The sequence below is a fragment of the Geotrypetes seraphini genome, chromosome 7 (assembly GCF_902459505.1).
Source record: "Geotrypetes seraphini chromosome 7, aGeoSer1.1, whole genome shotgun sequence".
Lineage (NCBI taxonomy): Eukaryota > Metazoa > Chordata > Amphibia > Gymnophiona > Dermophiidae > Geotrypetes > Geotrypetes seraphini.
In genome coordinates this window covers 104,132,113-104,147,598 of record NC_047090.1, presented here as the reverse complement: position 1 = coordinate 104,147,598, position 15,486 = coordinate 104,132,113, and the positions used below count along the sequence as shown (strand labels likewise).

Here is a 15,486-nt window from a genome sequence, read left to right as displayed (position 1 = left end):
TGAAAACATACTCCTTCTAGATTCCCTAAAATGTAAAATAATGGATAAGAACTGTAAGAGTCAAAGCAATATCATAAAGGACTAGTCTGGAGTTTCACAGTTTACAGATCATGGAATAAAAACATTGGATTAGTTCTACATGGGAAAGATTGAAAGCACCTGTTTAGGAAAAAAAAAAAAATCATGATAATTTTCTTTCTGCTTTTCCCAGCTGAGAAGGTGACCTCTCTGGGTAAGGACTGGCATCGACCTTGCCTGCGGTGTGAGCGCTGTAAGAAAACCTTGACTCCGGGGAGCCATGCTGAGGTAAGAACACATATACAAATTCTTGATTCAATTACAGCAAAGCCGCACGATACCATGGAAGCGATTATTCACGTTATTTCAACTCTCTGATTCCATTTTGGTATTGATAGTTGTAAGAGGAAGTAATGTAGTATAATGGCTTCAAAACTGAAAGGGAATTGATCCCAAAATTCACATGCACATGCCCTTAGGAGTCTTTGGATACCGCAAGGATTACAAGCGTTAAGTCTACATATGTATTTGGCTGTGGTTAACTATACTAAGATACCCTGGGCTTAAATTCAATAAGGCGGTACCTATGTGCATTTGAGACAGAGAATGTAGGTTTACGAGCTCTATCAGCAACAATATAGCAAATGATTCCCAGTCTCAGAATGGAAGAAAGACCTTAGTACATCTTTTCCAGCTGAAGGCACTGGAGAAAGGTGAGGGTCCTATGTTGGATCAGCATCCAAACAGATAAACAGGTTTTTTTTACTATAAAATCTTAACGATTCCCTGCCTGCTTGTTGTAACATAACATAACAAATAACTTCTATACCGCATAACCTTGTAAGTTCTATGCGGTTTACAAAATTTAAAAACCATATGATATTTGTTACCTGTATAGATAATAGTGGAATATGTGGAATATCTTTTGTTCTTTCATTTGTATGACACTGTTTTTGATTAAAAATCAATAAAGAATTAAAAAAAAACAAAAAACCATATAATCATTAATGGTAATCATCATTTAAGAAACAAATATGTCTTCAATTGTTTTCAAAAATGGTGGTAGGATTCAGAACTCAATAATAGAGACTTCAAGTCCTTATCCCAACTTGCAGGATGTGATTTAAGAAATTACTTGCAAGTGTTAAATTTGTCTGACCAAATTTCAGTTTGTTGTAAACAAAAGAGGCTCTTTTAGAAGAGAGGAATGCCATTTACATGCATAAAAAGCCAGTTTTAGAAAAACTACCGCTTCTATGGGCCAGATTCTTTAAAGGATGTCTAAAGTAGGTGCTGTTAGGTGCTGATGTAGGCGTCCAAATTAATTAACTTAATTAGATGAATAAATTCAATGATGAGCTTTAACAAGCTCATCATTGAAACCTGGGGGCCTATCCGATTCTCTAAAATGTAGACGTCTAAGGCAGGACACCTAACAGCACCTAACTCCTAAGTGGGCGGAGCAAGAGTTAGGTATCCTTAGGCGTAATTCACAACTGAACTTAGATGTCTGCAAAGTAGACCAGTAAAGCACTTAGGAACCTAAATACAAATGCATGTAGTTGCAAGGTTGACATAAAGTACATGGGTGGAGTCTGGGTGGACTGTGGGCAGGATGCACAGTTACCTGCAAAACTTCAGGAATACTATAATTTCCATGCAAATTTTTTTAAAGCAATCTAGGTGTAAATAGGGTTACCAGATGTCCGGATTTCTCCAGACATGTCCTCCTTTTGAGGACATGGCCAGGGGTTCGGATGGCTTTTCAAAACCTGGCACTTTATTCCGTGTTTTGAAAAGCTTCCCCCAAAATTGTGTCGAGCAAGAGGACGTCTGCACATGTGCGGATGCCACACGATGACATCACGTGCCACATCTGTGCATAAGCGGATGCCCTCCTCCCTGACCAGAGCAAGCAGCGGGGGTGGGGCTAGGGTGGGATTAGGGGCAGGACTGGGGTATAATGGGGTGAGTATGGGCAGACCTGGGGGCGGGTCTAGAGGTCCGAATTTTATGAATGTAAAATCTGGCAACCCTAGGTGTAAGCATTTACATCAGCTCATTGCCTAGTGTAAACCATCACACTGAAATTATATTAGCATATTTACACTGCCCTGCTAGTGCTCTATAAAGGAAAAGTAGGCTATTACTTTCCTTTATAGAATAAGCTCCAGATAGGTGCCACCTTCATGCCAGAGTGTGGCGTGAAACTTAATAAAACTTTTGAACTTAAAAAAAAAAAAAAAAAGCTACAGCCTTAGCACCATGAGCTTCTGGGTTCAAACTGCACACTGCTCCTTGTGACCCTGAGTAAGTCTTAATCTTCCACTGCCCCAGGTACATTAGATAGATTGTGAGCCCACCAGGACAGATAGGAAAAATGCTTGAAGTACCTGTATGTAAATTGCTTTGAGTATGGTTGTAAAAACTACAAAAAGGCAGTATACTTCTCCCTCGTTATTCGCGGGGATACGGGCAGAGCCGGACCGCGAATGGTGAAAAGCCGCGATTATCCGGCTCTGACCCACCCCCACCTCCCTGCCGCCTTCCCGGCCTTACCTGGTGGTCTAGAGGGCTTTCGGGGCAGGAGCGATCTTCCTACGCTCTTGCCACGTGCAGATCGCCATGAGGAAATGGCTGCTGTGAGTTCCCGTAGTCTCTCGAGATTACGACGGGAACTCCCTACAGCCATTTCCTCATGGCGATCTGCACGGGGCAGGAGCGAAGGAAGATCGCTCCTTCCCCGAAAGCCCTCTAGACCACCAGGTAAGTCCGGGAAGGCGGCAGGGAGGCACGAAGGGTAAAGAGGCTAAAATAAAATATATGACTAAGTCGTCAGCAGTCAAACTGGCAGTCAAAGAAGCCAAGCTCCGAGTAGAAGAAAACTTAGCGAATAACATTAAAAAGGGGGACAAATCTTTCTTCAGGTATATTAGTGATAGAAAAAGAAACACAGATGGAATAGTACGCCTCAGAAAACCCGACGGAAAATATGCAGAATCGAACACAGATAAAGCCGAACTACTAAATAAGTACTTCTGCTCAGTGTTCACCTGCGAGGCGCCAGGATCAGGTCCAAAGTTAAAGGTGAAGCATAACTCGAGAGACCCATTTCAGAACCACGAGTTTACACCCAGTGACATCTACGACGAACTTTCGAAACTCAAGGTGAACAAAGCCATGGGACCGGACAATCTGCACCCAAGGGTGCTCAGAGAGCTGTGTGACGTTCTGGCGGAACCGTTAGCCGTACTCTTCAATCTCTCTCTCAGTACGGGAAAAGTCCCACTGGACTGGAAAACAGCTAACGTCGTTCCTCTGCACAAAAAGGGTTGCAAGGCAGAAGCTGCAAATTACAGACCGGTGAGTCTCACTTCGATTGTGAGTAAGCTCATGGAAACACTAGTCAAACACAAACTAGACACGATCCTTGATAAGGAGAACCTACGCAACCCCCACCAACACGGTTTCACCAAGGGTAAGTCATGCCAATCCAATCTTATCAGCTTCTTTGACTGGGTAACTAGGAGGCTGGACCTGGGAGAGTCCCTAGATGTCGTGTACTTGGACTTCAGCAAAGCTTTTGACAGCGTCCCCCACCGTAGATTACTGAGCAAGATGAAATCAATGGGATTGGGTGATACACTGACTGCATGGGTCGGCGACTGGCTAAGCGGGAGACTTCAGAGGGTGTTAGTTAACGGTACCCTCTCTGAAACGTCGAGGGTGACCAGTGGAGTGCCGCAGGGATCAGTCTTGGGCCCGATCCTTTTCAACATATTTATAGGAGACATGACTCAGGGGCTTCAAGGTAAAATAGCATTATTCGCCGACGATGCCAAATTATGTAACACTGTGAGTGACACCGCAAGTAAAAATGATTTGTCCGACAGCATGAGGCAGGACCTGCTTTTACTGGAACATTGGTCCACAACCTGGCAGCTGGGCTTTAATGCGAAAAAATGCAAGGTCATGCACCTTGGTAACAATAATCCGTGTAAGACATACACACTGAATGGTGAAACCTTGTCCAGGACTACAGCAGAGCGGGATTTGGGGGTAATCATTAGTGGAGACATGAAATCAGCCAATCAAGTGGAGAAGGCTTCATCTAAGGCTAGACAAATGCTGGGATGTATCCGTAGAGGCTTTGTTAGCCGGAAGCCAGAGGTCATTATGCCGCTGTACAGAAGCATGGTGAGACCTCATCTGGAATACTGTGTGCAATTCTGGAGACCGCACTACCGTAAGGATGTGCTGAGAGTTGAGTCGGTTCAGCGAATGGCCACCAGGATGATCCTGGGGCTCAAGGATGTCTCGTATGAAGACAGGCTGCACAAGTTGTGGCTATACTCTCTCGAGGAACGTAGGGAGAGGGGAGATATGATAGAGACGTTTAAGTACATCACTGGTTGAATAGAGGTGGAAGACAACATTTTCCTTCTAAAAGGGCCCTCGTCCACAAGGGGACATCCGTTGAAAATCAGGGGGGGGAAATTTCATGGGGATACCAGGAAGTACTTCTTCACTGAAAGAGTGGTGGACCATTGGAACGAGCTCCCGGAGCAGGTGATCATGGCCAGCAGCATACAAGATTTTAAGAATAAATGGGATGCCCACGTCGGATCCCTACGAGGGTAGCATAGAGGAGGGCAGATTGGGGACGAGTGATAGAGTGTAGATTAGGGGAGGGTTGTTGGAGTGGGCAGACTTGATGGGCTATGGCCCTTTTCTGCCGTCATTTTCTATGTTTTTCTATGTTTCTATGTAAAAAATATGTTTTTTTAAAATTTTCTCCCTCTCCAGAAAAAAATCACGATTATGTGAAATCGCGAGTGCAGAAACCGCAAATGGGGAGGGGGAAGTGTATATAAGTCCCAATCCCCTTCCTTCCTCCCTAAAATTAGGCGCCCCTTTATAGAATTGCCTTTTCTATGTCAAATTGCTTTTAAAGTGATTACTTATTAATAGTGAGCAGGCGTTAATGCTATCAATGTGGGTTATTTAACAGAGGGCCCAGTGTATGCAAATAGCATACATAAATAGTTCCCAATACTTGCAGCAAGGATCGCTGTTTGCATAGTCATTCGGATATGCCTCTATGAGCATTACTATTCAAAATAGGCCTAACCTTTGAATAAATAATTTCAAAGACCATACAGTAGGAAATTTTTAATGAAAAGAGGCTTAGCATCCATCCTCAAGTTGTTTTAAGCATTTAGGATTGAGTTCTATATATTGCATCGAAAAAAAAAAAATTGGATCTGACAAAAACAAAGCGTTATTCTGTAAACCACGCTTATGCCCGAGAATCGTCACCAAATTTAGGTGTGGCCATTTGCACCAGCGAACATATGGTGCAAATACATGCGCCTAAAATTTAGGCATGGGTTCTCTTATTCTATAATTATGCACATAACTTAAAGTATTGCCCTCCCCCCCCACATCCTGCCCATGACCGATCCATTTCTGCACCCTCTTTTTCGACCTGTGTATAAAATTTAGGTGCGTAACTTATAACTGATTTTTAATTAGTACCAATAATTTTTGTTAAAATGTCAATTCTCAGGCACTAATTGTCTTGTTGTTCAATTAAAGTGCATGTGCAATTTTTAGCACTTTTTAATAGAATTAGGAGTATTATTAACCAGAGAACAAATTCATATCAAGTTGCATTGAATTACCAGACCTCAAATAATTCAATGCAACTTGATATGAATTTGTTCTCTGGTTCATAATAGTTTTTTTTTATTTTGAACAAATTTTCATTTTCTTCAATTCCAGTTGATTAATAGAATTAGGAGGACAACATCTGATTTATCAAGACCCAAAAAGCAGCTCAAGTTTTGCCAATGGAAAATTTTGGAATCTGGTTGCTGGTAAAATCTGAAATAAGTTTTGCAACAAAGGAGAAGAAATGTTAAATCTGCCTCTCAGAATTTTAATCAGTTTGCCTTGATGGTGTTCACCCATCACATTTTACTGAGAACAATGGAACGTGTTCAAATGCCTATTAAAAATAGAACTGCTTTTTTATTTTGCTGACGTTTGATATCGTGCTAAACAAAAAAACTAGTTGGATGTAGATTTTTCCTTTTGTGAAAGCAGACTGATACAGTAATATTTAAGTGCAGAGGAAGTGAATACGTCAGGGAATATGGCCGAGAATATAATCACTAATTAGGAAACATCACTGCAGTCTGTATACTAATTATGTGGGCAGACTGTTGTCATAAATTACCCTGCACTGCTTAAAATCACTGCCACAATTAACGACATTTGCCCATGGTAGCATGAAAGCTGGGAAAAGCAATCACTAAAAATTATTAACCAATTGTGTCCTTCAGGCAGTTGTATCCTGTTTTGTTGCCGGTGCATTGTGCTCATCTTAGGCTTAATAGTGTGCTTCAAGCTGAATCCTGTGAAGAGAGGAATGGTTTAATCTTGACAAACACCCCAAAACCTGTAATTTGGATGACTTCCATTAGAATTCAACTATTCTCTCTTCCCATCTTTATGAAGAGCCCTTGTTTATAATATGCTCTAAGATACAATGGGGATAGAGCAATTCCACTTGTTTTGACCTTCTTCAAAGGCTGTCGTAGACAGCATTGATCAATACTTCCAAATGCTTGTCTCGGATCATTTCAAGTGCTAAATAAATCAAGGTTATACAAAAGCACGAGTACCATAATTTGAAGGTACTCGAGATCAAAAATCTCAATAAAATGACAATGCAAAAGCGGCAAACGTAGATGGTTTGGATACTTGATCATGGAGGGCTTCCAACTCATTCTGAGTGAACTGAACAAGCTGATGAATTCTGGCTTTGCTCCATTGCACGTGTGAAATTCTAGTTCTGATTTCTTTATGAAAATCACTAACACAGTCAGGCGTGCAACTGGGTTAAAGCAGGACTGGACCAGCCTGGTTTGCTTGGGCTGGGGCAAGCAAGCAACCCTGAATACACTGCATTAGAGAGCATAAATTTCCTTGAAAACAGCCCATTGGCTCTCCTTTTGAATAAGGCATACGTATTGAAGAGGATGAAGATTTATTATACTTCAAGTCCACAAGTTTCACTGGTTTACAATGGCCAACAGCCACAGAGGCCTTTCGCATTCCACTAGGTGCTATGGACATACACAGTAGGGCAGAGTTGCATGTTTTTTTAACCTATGAATTTCCTTTTTTCCATACTCCATTTTAACTCTCTCTTTCCTGAGAGATTTATTTTTCCCATTATCTTTTTATAAACCACTTTGATTGGTAGGCTCTGAAAGGTGGTATGTTAAGAACCAATAAACATAAACTCCTTATGAATACCCATAGCTGATTAGTAAGCCTTTTCTACTAGGTATAGAGACTGCAGAGGTATATGTCTGGTGTTGGTTACAAATTGAGGGGCCCTTTTGTTAAGCTGTGAGAAGCATTAATACCTGCTTAGCGCAGAGCAAAAGGCACTACCGCGGACGCACATTCTTTCGTGCCTTTCTCAGCTTCAGTGCTTCTTCACCAGCATTCTTCAATGCAAGGCTTGAGGGTTAGTGGCTGTGCCCATTCATACTCCGATTCTTATGTGAGCAAAGTATATAGGATAATGAACCCATTGTGACATCACTGAATGAGGTTGGCTCTTAGGCATTGGTGGAATGAGGCATTATGACATCACAATATCTGCTCTGGATACCAGAGATTGTCATTCTTTAGTGTCATATCTTTAGTGTCTTGCTATACCAGCATTCTTCAGTCAAGGCTTGAGGGTTGGTGGCTGTGCCCATTTGTACTCTGATTCTTCCCTCTCTCCTTAAAGAATGACATGGCGATGGTTTCCCGCGGGGACGGAGACAGTGACAAATTCTGTCACCGTGCCATTCTCTAACTCAGGCATCCCAAGGCAGTTTTGTGTTCAGTGCATGCTACCCATGCACTAAAAAAAAAAAATAGAAAATTATTTTTAGTGCTAGAGGTAGGTCTAAGGGCAGAGAGCAGGCATGCCCAGTGCTAATCTGTTAATGCAGCTACATTACAACAACCAGCGAAAGTCCAACAGGACAAAAAACCCACAGGAACAAAATCACACAAGAAACAGTAGGAATGGACAATGAACACTCCACATAGGGTTACTGGTGTAAAAGAGTCTTGTTTACTGTATTAAGCTCCAAGTCTCTCCCGGCTATCATGAATCTTTTTTCCTTTCAGTTAGATATGTTTGTTGAATTACTACATCGCCATGCATTAACTGATTATCGTGTGAGCCCGTACCACCCAGAAAAGAGGTGTTGGTAAGGGTGTATCTGATAATGGCCATGCGCTAATGGGGAAATTAGAGCATGGCCATTAATAGACAAAAAAGAAAAGGGGGTCAATTTACTGCCAGCTAAAAGTAGTTTCAGCACGCGGAAAAGCCCTGCACAGGGGATAGTGGGGGCCACTTTTTAGCGCAGTGTAGTAAAATGGATCCTGAATATTTGTTTTTAGCTCCCACAAATATTCTGGACCATATCTGACCTTAGGAATAGTTCTGAATCAATTCTGGGGGGGGATGTAGGTGTGAAAGAAATGGAAAAATTTCTCCTTTGGGTTCATTTATGTTATTAAAAGAGTAAAATATGAAAAAAACCCTTCCTGATTGTACAGATGCTACGTGAGTTACTTCCATCATTAATCAAAATGAGAGAGATCTCAAGCTATCTGAACATTATACTTATATGTAGCAGACCTCTGGTTTGTTGGGGCCGAGGACCACCCTGGAGCTGGGTACATAATCACAACTTAGTAATGTCTAAGCCTAAAACACTCTCTTTCACTCAACCTCAAACCAGGCACACAGACGGCAAAGGGTTTTCTGCTAATTACTCTAGTTAGGCACTGAGAAATATCAAAAGCAAAAAAAAAAAATGCTGGAGACTGGAGACAAGATTGGCTTTAGGACAAAAAGTCCCTTAATGGACACGCCAGTATTCAACAAGTATATACAAGATAAGGGAAATAAAAAGTAAAAGCCAAGGCCAAAATATTAAGGTAAATTAATGGCACCATTTTTCACAACACCTCATTATACAAACACGAAGAAAGACCTAGCAAAGCTTGAAGAATGATCTGAAATTTGGCAGCTAAAATTTAATGCTATGAAATGCAAGGTCATGTATTTTGAGCTGCAAAAACCTGAGGCAACGGTACAGTTTAGGGGTGAAGAACTTGTGTGCACGACAGAAGAGCGGGACTTGGGTGTGATTGTATGTGATGATCTAAAGGTGGCTAAACAGGTTGAAAAAGTGATGGCAAAAGCTAGAAGGATGCTAGGTTGCATATGGCGAGGTATGGCTAGTAGGAAAAAGGAGGTATTGATGCCCCTGTATAAGACTCTGGTGAAACCTCATTTAGAATAATGTGCGCAATTCTGGAGACCGCACCTTCAAAAAGATATAAAAAGGATGGAGTCGGTCCAGAGGAAGGCTACTAAATTGGTGCGTATGGGGACAGACTTAAAGATCTCAATCTGTATACACTTCCCCCTCCCCATTCGCGGTTTCTCCATTTGCGGTTTCATATAATCGTGATTTGTTCTGGGGAGGGAGAAAATAAAAAAAGCAGTCTTAATTTTAAAATAACCCATATTTTTTTCCTCCCTGCTGCCTTCTCGGCCTTACCTGGTGGTCTAGAGGGCTTTCGGGGCAGGAGCGATCTTCCTACGCTCCTGCCCCGTGCAGATCGCCATGAGGAAATGGCTGCTGGGAGTTCCCGTAGTCTCTCGAGACTACGACGGGAACTCCCTACAGCCATTTCCTCATGGCGATCTGCACAGGGCAGGAGCGTAGGAAGATCGCTCCTGCCCCGAAAGCCCTCTAGACCACCAGGTAAGGCCGGGAAGGCGGCAGGGAGGTGGGGGTGGGTCAGAGCCGGATAATCGTGTTTTTTTGCCATTCGCGGTCCGGCTCTGCCCGTATCCCCTGCGAATGACAAGGGAGAAGTGTACTTTGGAGGAAAGGCGGGAGAGGGGCGATATGATAAGAGAAGTTTAAATACCTACGTAATGTAAATGCGCATGAGTTGAGTCTCTTTCCTTTGAAAGGAAGCTCTGGAATAAGAGGGCATAGGATGAAATTAAGAGGTGAGAGGCTCAGGAGTAATCTAAGGAAATGACTGAATAGGCCATTTAGCCTTTATCTGCCATCATGTTTTCAGCTCCAAGGTATCTCATACATTTAGTAAGTGATAGATATAACTTTTTCCTGTATTAAGCTCCAAGTCTCTCCCGGCTATCATGAATCTTTTCTCCTTTCAGTTAGATATGTTTGTTGAATTACTAAGTTTCTGTTGTCTTTCTCAGTGGGTAGCAACAGGGTTAATGTGTTTTTAACCCATTGGTGGTGATAGTATGTTTCCTTTCAGATGTTATGTGAATTCCCTGAGTGCTGAATGATTGCCTTTGTGAACTGATATATGATCAACTCCTGGGTGGGTGAAATATTCCCTGACAAGACAGGAAGATGGCATTCATAGTAACATAGTAAATGTCAGCAAGGACCTCAACTAGGGGGAAAACCATCACACTCCCACAGAAAACCACAGGGAACCAAAGAACAGTGGGAATGACCACACAGATGGACCAGGATGACTGCATTCAAATCCTATCCTGGCCTGAGGAAGGGGGTTTTGGTCTCTGAACGTTAGTAAAAAATTGTATTAAAATTAGTCCAATAAAAAGATTACCTTATTTCCATTTTCTATTTATAAATGTTTATCAATACTTTGTCATCTCTGGTTTCTACTTTCCTCATCTTCTCTTTACTCTCCTTTCCATCAAGCATCTGTCCTCTTTCTCTGCCCTTCCATCCACTCTCTGCCCTCTCCCCCTTCCGTATGGCATCTTCCTTCTTTTTATGCCCCTGCCATAAATTGTTTATCCTGTGCCTCGTCTCTCCTTTATGCATGATTTATTTCTGTTTCACCCCTCTCCTTTTTTTCTCTATCTGTCTCCACTCCCTGCCACATCTCTTCTTCTTTCTTTCCTTCTTTCCCACCCCACCCCACCCCATGGTCTGGCATATTTGTCTACTTCCCTTCCATTCCCGCTAGGCCCTGGCATCTCTCTCCTCTCCTTCCCTTCTATCTCTTTCTCTCTCCCTCCCCCTCCATGCTCTGGCGTCTCTTCTGCTTCCTTTCCTGATGGTCTGGCATCTGTCACCTTCTCTTCCTTTCCTCCCATGCCCTGGCATCTCTCTCCTTTCCTCTCTTTCTCTTCCATCTCTCCCTCCCCCATATGCTCTGGCATCTCCTCTCTTTCCATTCCCTTCCTTCTCCCTCTCCCCCCCCCAGTTGGATGGATTTCTTTCTTACCTCTTCCTCCCTCCCTCTAATTTGGTGTATGGTGCAGCATTTCTTTACCCCTGCCATGGGCACCTCTCTCTGTGTGTCTCATTGTTGGCCTTCACAGCTCACTTCTCTGCCAGCATCAGGCCTTCCTTTCTGCTGGTTCCTGCCTTCTTTCTGCTTCTGCAAAGGCAGGACCCAGCAAAGAGGAAGGCCCTATGCCAGCTGAGCAGAGAGTTGTGAAGGCTGCCAGAAGTTCACAGACCCCGGGAGCATCCCCTTATGATCTTCACCTGGGGCGGCCACCCCCTCACCGCCCCTTGGTACACCACTGCATTTAACTACAATTTGGTGTGCACATTATTTCCTGCACTAAAGCCCTCTGGGCATTCTGTCCAGAACTAATTGGCTGTAACACCGGCATTAAGTTCTGAGCATTGGCCTCTTAGTTCCTTGTTCAGGGTCCTGGTGGGCCTCCATGTGAGGTCACCCACTGACTGCTGCTCTACAACCTTCTTAGTTGAATTTCCTTCTGGGTTTTGTGCTTTCCTCCTAAAACTCCTGTTTGAATCCTATTGGATCAGAGCATCTGTGTGTACCACCTGCTGTAACCCTTTGACACTTCGTTTCTAGAGCAGGGGCCAGAATATTCTGTCTGCAACTTAAATGACATAACCACTGTGATAAAATAAACAAAAAGACAGAAGTAGAAGATGTGTATCAAACCAAACTGAAGAATACTCCTAGAACTGTGTGTGAACTGAGTCAAATATAATCAAATTAAATAAGGGAAGGAAAAAAAACCCCTTAGTTCACTGAAGCTTTTTCCTGCCTGTATTTAATTTAGTTATGTTTGACTTGGTTCACTTACAGTTCTAGGAATATTTTTTCAATTTGATGTGATAACATTGTGAAAGCCTGCTACATCCAGTGCCATGAATCCAGTGAGCGTTGTGTAAGTTACAAGATGTGCTAAACTAAAACTAAGACCAGAATTGTTTTGCAGTGTTCTGTGGTTAAGTGACCAGATAACTTTCCCTCAAGTTAAGAACCGATTTGCTCCTTCTCTAAAATTTAATTTCATTTGTACTATTTCTTATTTTCCACTTTAATATTGTTGGTTCTCATGTCCCTTTCAATATTGTGGACTTAAGTGATTATCAAATAGAATAATTTTTTTTCCTTTTATCGCTTAACTATGGCAATTTGATTCAAGGATTCTAATGGGATTAAATAGTAAATATGCTATAAATATATATATATATATATATATATATATATATATATATATATATATATATATATATATATATGTGGAGGGGCATAATTGAAAGGAACATCTAAGTCCGTTTTTGTCCAAATTTTTTTCCCTTTCAAAAATCATCTTGCGTCCTGCCGATCTGATCGTCCAAGTCGCTAAATCATCCATCTTTATACCACATTTTCGTCCAACTCAAAAACGCCTAGAACAAGCCCTGTTGGACGTGGGAAGGGTCTGCAAAGTGATGGACTGAACACCCAGCCATGGCACCTAAATAGTGAGGTACCTTAACAGGGCACTGCTGTGAACTTCATCATCTCACTACAGCTCCCATATAGGTCATGGGACCTATATGGGACCTACACCTCCAGAATCCCCTAGACCCACTTATCTACCACCCTAATAGCCCTTATGGCTGCATGAGCCACTTATATACCAGTACAAAAGGGTTTTGGAGGTGTATAGGGGAGTGCACATGTTTCAGTATCAATGCAGTGATTACAGGGGTTTATGGGCATGGGGCCTCCTCTCTATGGGTCCCTAACCCACCCCCAAGATGACTTAAGCTGCCTCTGTGCAGGACGACTAGGCTTTCCTATGCCAGGCTGCCAGGTGATGTTCTGGAGGCTGAATTTTACAGGTGTGATCATGATTTTTATGGGGTTGGGGGGGGTCAGTGATCACTGGGGTAGTGTGTGGGGGTCTGTATTATGTCTTTGCAGTGCTTATCTAGTGACTTTAGGTGGATTTTTGTGACTTAGACCATGTTTTACATGGTCTAAGTCACAACGTCCAAGTTCCGTCTAGGCTCTGTTGTAAACCTTTCGGTTATACATGCTGTACAACTAAGTCTAAACCTGCCCACGTCCCGCCCAAATCCCGCCCTCAACACCTCCTGAAACGCCCCGTTTAGCTATGATCGTTCAGCGGCACTATGAAGGCCTAGGTCGTTTAGAAATACATCCAAAACCTGGTTTGATTATCGGCACTTGGATGTCTTTCATTTATGATCGTCCAAGTGCCAACTTAGGCCTGTTTTTGGACATTTTTCTCTTTCAATTATGAGCCCCATAGTATTTATATACCACTTATAGCCTAAGTGGTACACATTCAGGTACTCAAGCATTTTCCTTACATTCAGGTACTCAAGCATTTTCCTGGTGAGCTAACACTCTGTCTAATTTACCTGGAGCAATGGATGTTTAAGTGACTTACCCAGAGTCACAAAGAGTTGCATTGGATTTGAACCCACAACCTCAGAGTGCTGAGGCTGTAGCACTAACCACTGCGCCACACACTCCCTTTTCCTATCTACAATGCTCAAAAATAAATCACATTCAATAAATAAATAAATCTATTACTGATACTGCATTCTTAAACTGCTCTTCCTTTTTCTTCTGCACTTCCTTACCATGCCTTGCAGAAATGACAATGATTTCCTCACAGAATCATTAGATGAGAGCACATCCATTTATTGAGTGTGAGCTCCCTACCCCTTTATTTATTAGATAGATAATTACAACAAATTAATGTTGTACAAAGCCACAATACTCCTTTTGCCATGCTTCATGTCTACTTCAATAATACAGCTGTGGTAGACTGGAAATTGGTTTTGCCAGCAGAGCAGCTCTCCCCAAATCCTATTTTAATTACAAGGTGCAGATCAGTCCCTGAAGGCAGAATTCATTAAGTAAAATTAGCAAACTTATTGCACACGAAAAACAATTATCCAGATTCTCAGACATCCTGTCTGCTTGTAGGCCCTGGTTCTGTTCTGATGCCGAAGTTCTTCAAAGATTTTGGGACTATCTGGGTCTCTCCTACTAGTAGGGGGCTACAAGTTGGTCACGTTTAAAGGATATTCTTAATGAATATGCAGAAAAGAGATTTGCATATAATATGGCCTTCTAGGGCTAGGAGTGAAGTTCACTGTAGTACAGCTTTTGGACATTTGCTGCCTGTTTTGTAAATCAAAATGACAACAAAAAAACATTATTATTCTGGATGGGGTTGTTCCAAAATGAAACAGTTTAGTGAGGCACTTGCTTACATTTGAGTATATTGCAATTGATACTGAAATACTGCCAGAAATAGCACATGAAAGCTGCAAGTCCTCCTAACCACGAACAAAAATTTCCCATTTTTCAGTTCAGACAACTATTTAATGAAACACCAAGGGTATGGGTCAAAATCCCCTTTCACCAGTGTTGGCCTTTGGTCTTCTCAGGAGCAAGAATCTAATTATTTTTATTAAACAAGTAAAAAGTAAGTGTAATATACTTTTCAAAATAACTTGGGCAACACTGACCTTAAAATAGTTCCATTCCTCAATGCCTAAGAGTTCCTCCCTTGAGCCTTAGCACACTCCTAGGACATATGAAAAGAGTTGAAGTGGGCTCATGAGTTTTATAGGAACACAGAAGCTGGTGAAGAATGTCTGTAAAATACTAAACTCTGCTTCTCTGTGACCTCATAACTCAGCATTTGCAGGATGCAGGTGGAACTAGCAAGGGGTACTTCTGGGAAGAGCATAAGGGTCTGCAAGTATAAGCACACCACCAGCTAAAATGAAGAGCCTCTTTAAACAGTTACTTCATGTCATAGTGCTCACATTTTGAACATGGGGGTGAATTAACTTCTAAATTGCTATTTAAGGCTTGCTAACTTTTCCATTTTCACATGGAATGTCCCTCTAAAAGGACTTGGCAGTTCTGGAGAAGTGGCAGGTGCTGAGGTTTGTGGACAGGGGAATTAGCATTAGTCTTTTTATGCATGCTTTTTGTCTACAGTGGTCATAGTATACTAAAAATACAGCTGTGAACAAATAACATGAAGTAGAAGTTTACTGCCATCTTGTGGCAAGTGCACACTTTGCACCTCCAAGTGTGTGT

At 42.1% G+C, this 15,486-nt stretch overlaps 1 protein-coding gene across 1 annotated transcript in view; it reads left to right on the top strand.

Moving 5' to 3' along the window:
• Positions 1-15,486, top strand: part of CRIP2 (cysteine rich protein 2) — a 268,644-nt gene that overhangs the window by 220,068 nt on the left and 33,090 nt on the right. The window contains exon 6 of the mRNA XM_033951871.1: positions 212-306. Within this exon, the coding sequence (XP_033807762.1) occupies positions 212-306 (95 nt within the window). The remainder of the gene's footprint in view (positions 1-211; positions 307-15,486) is intronic.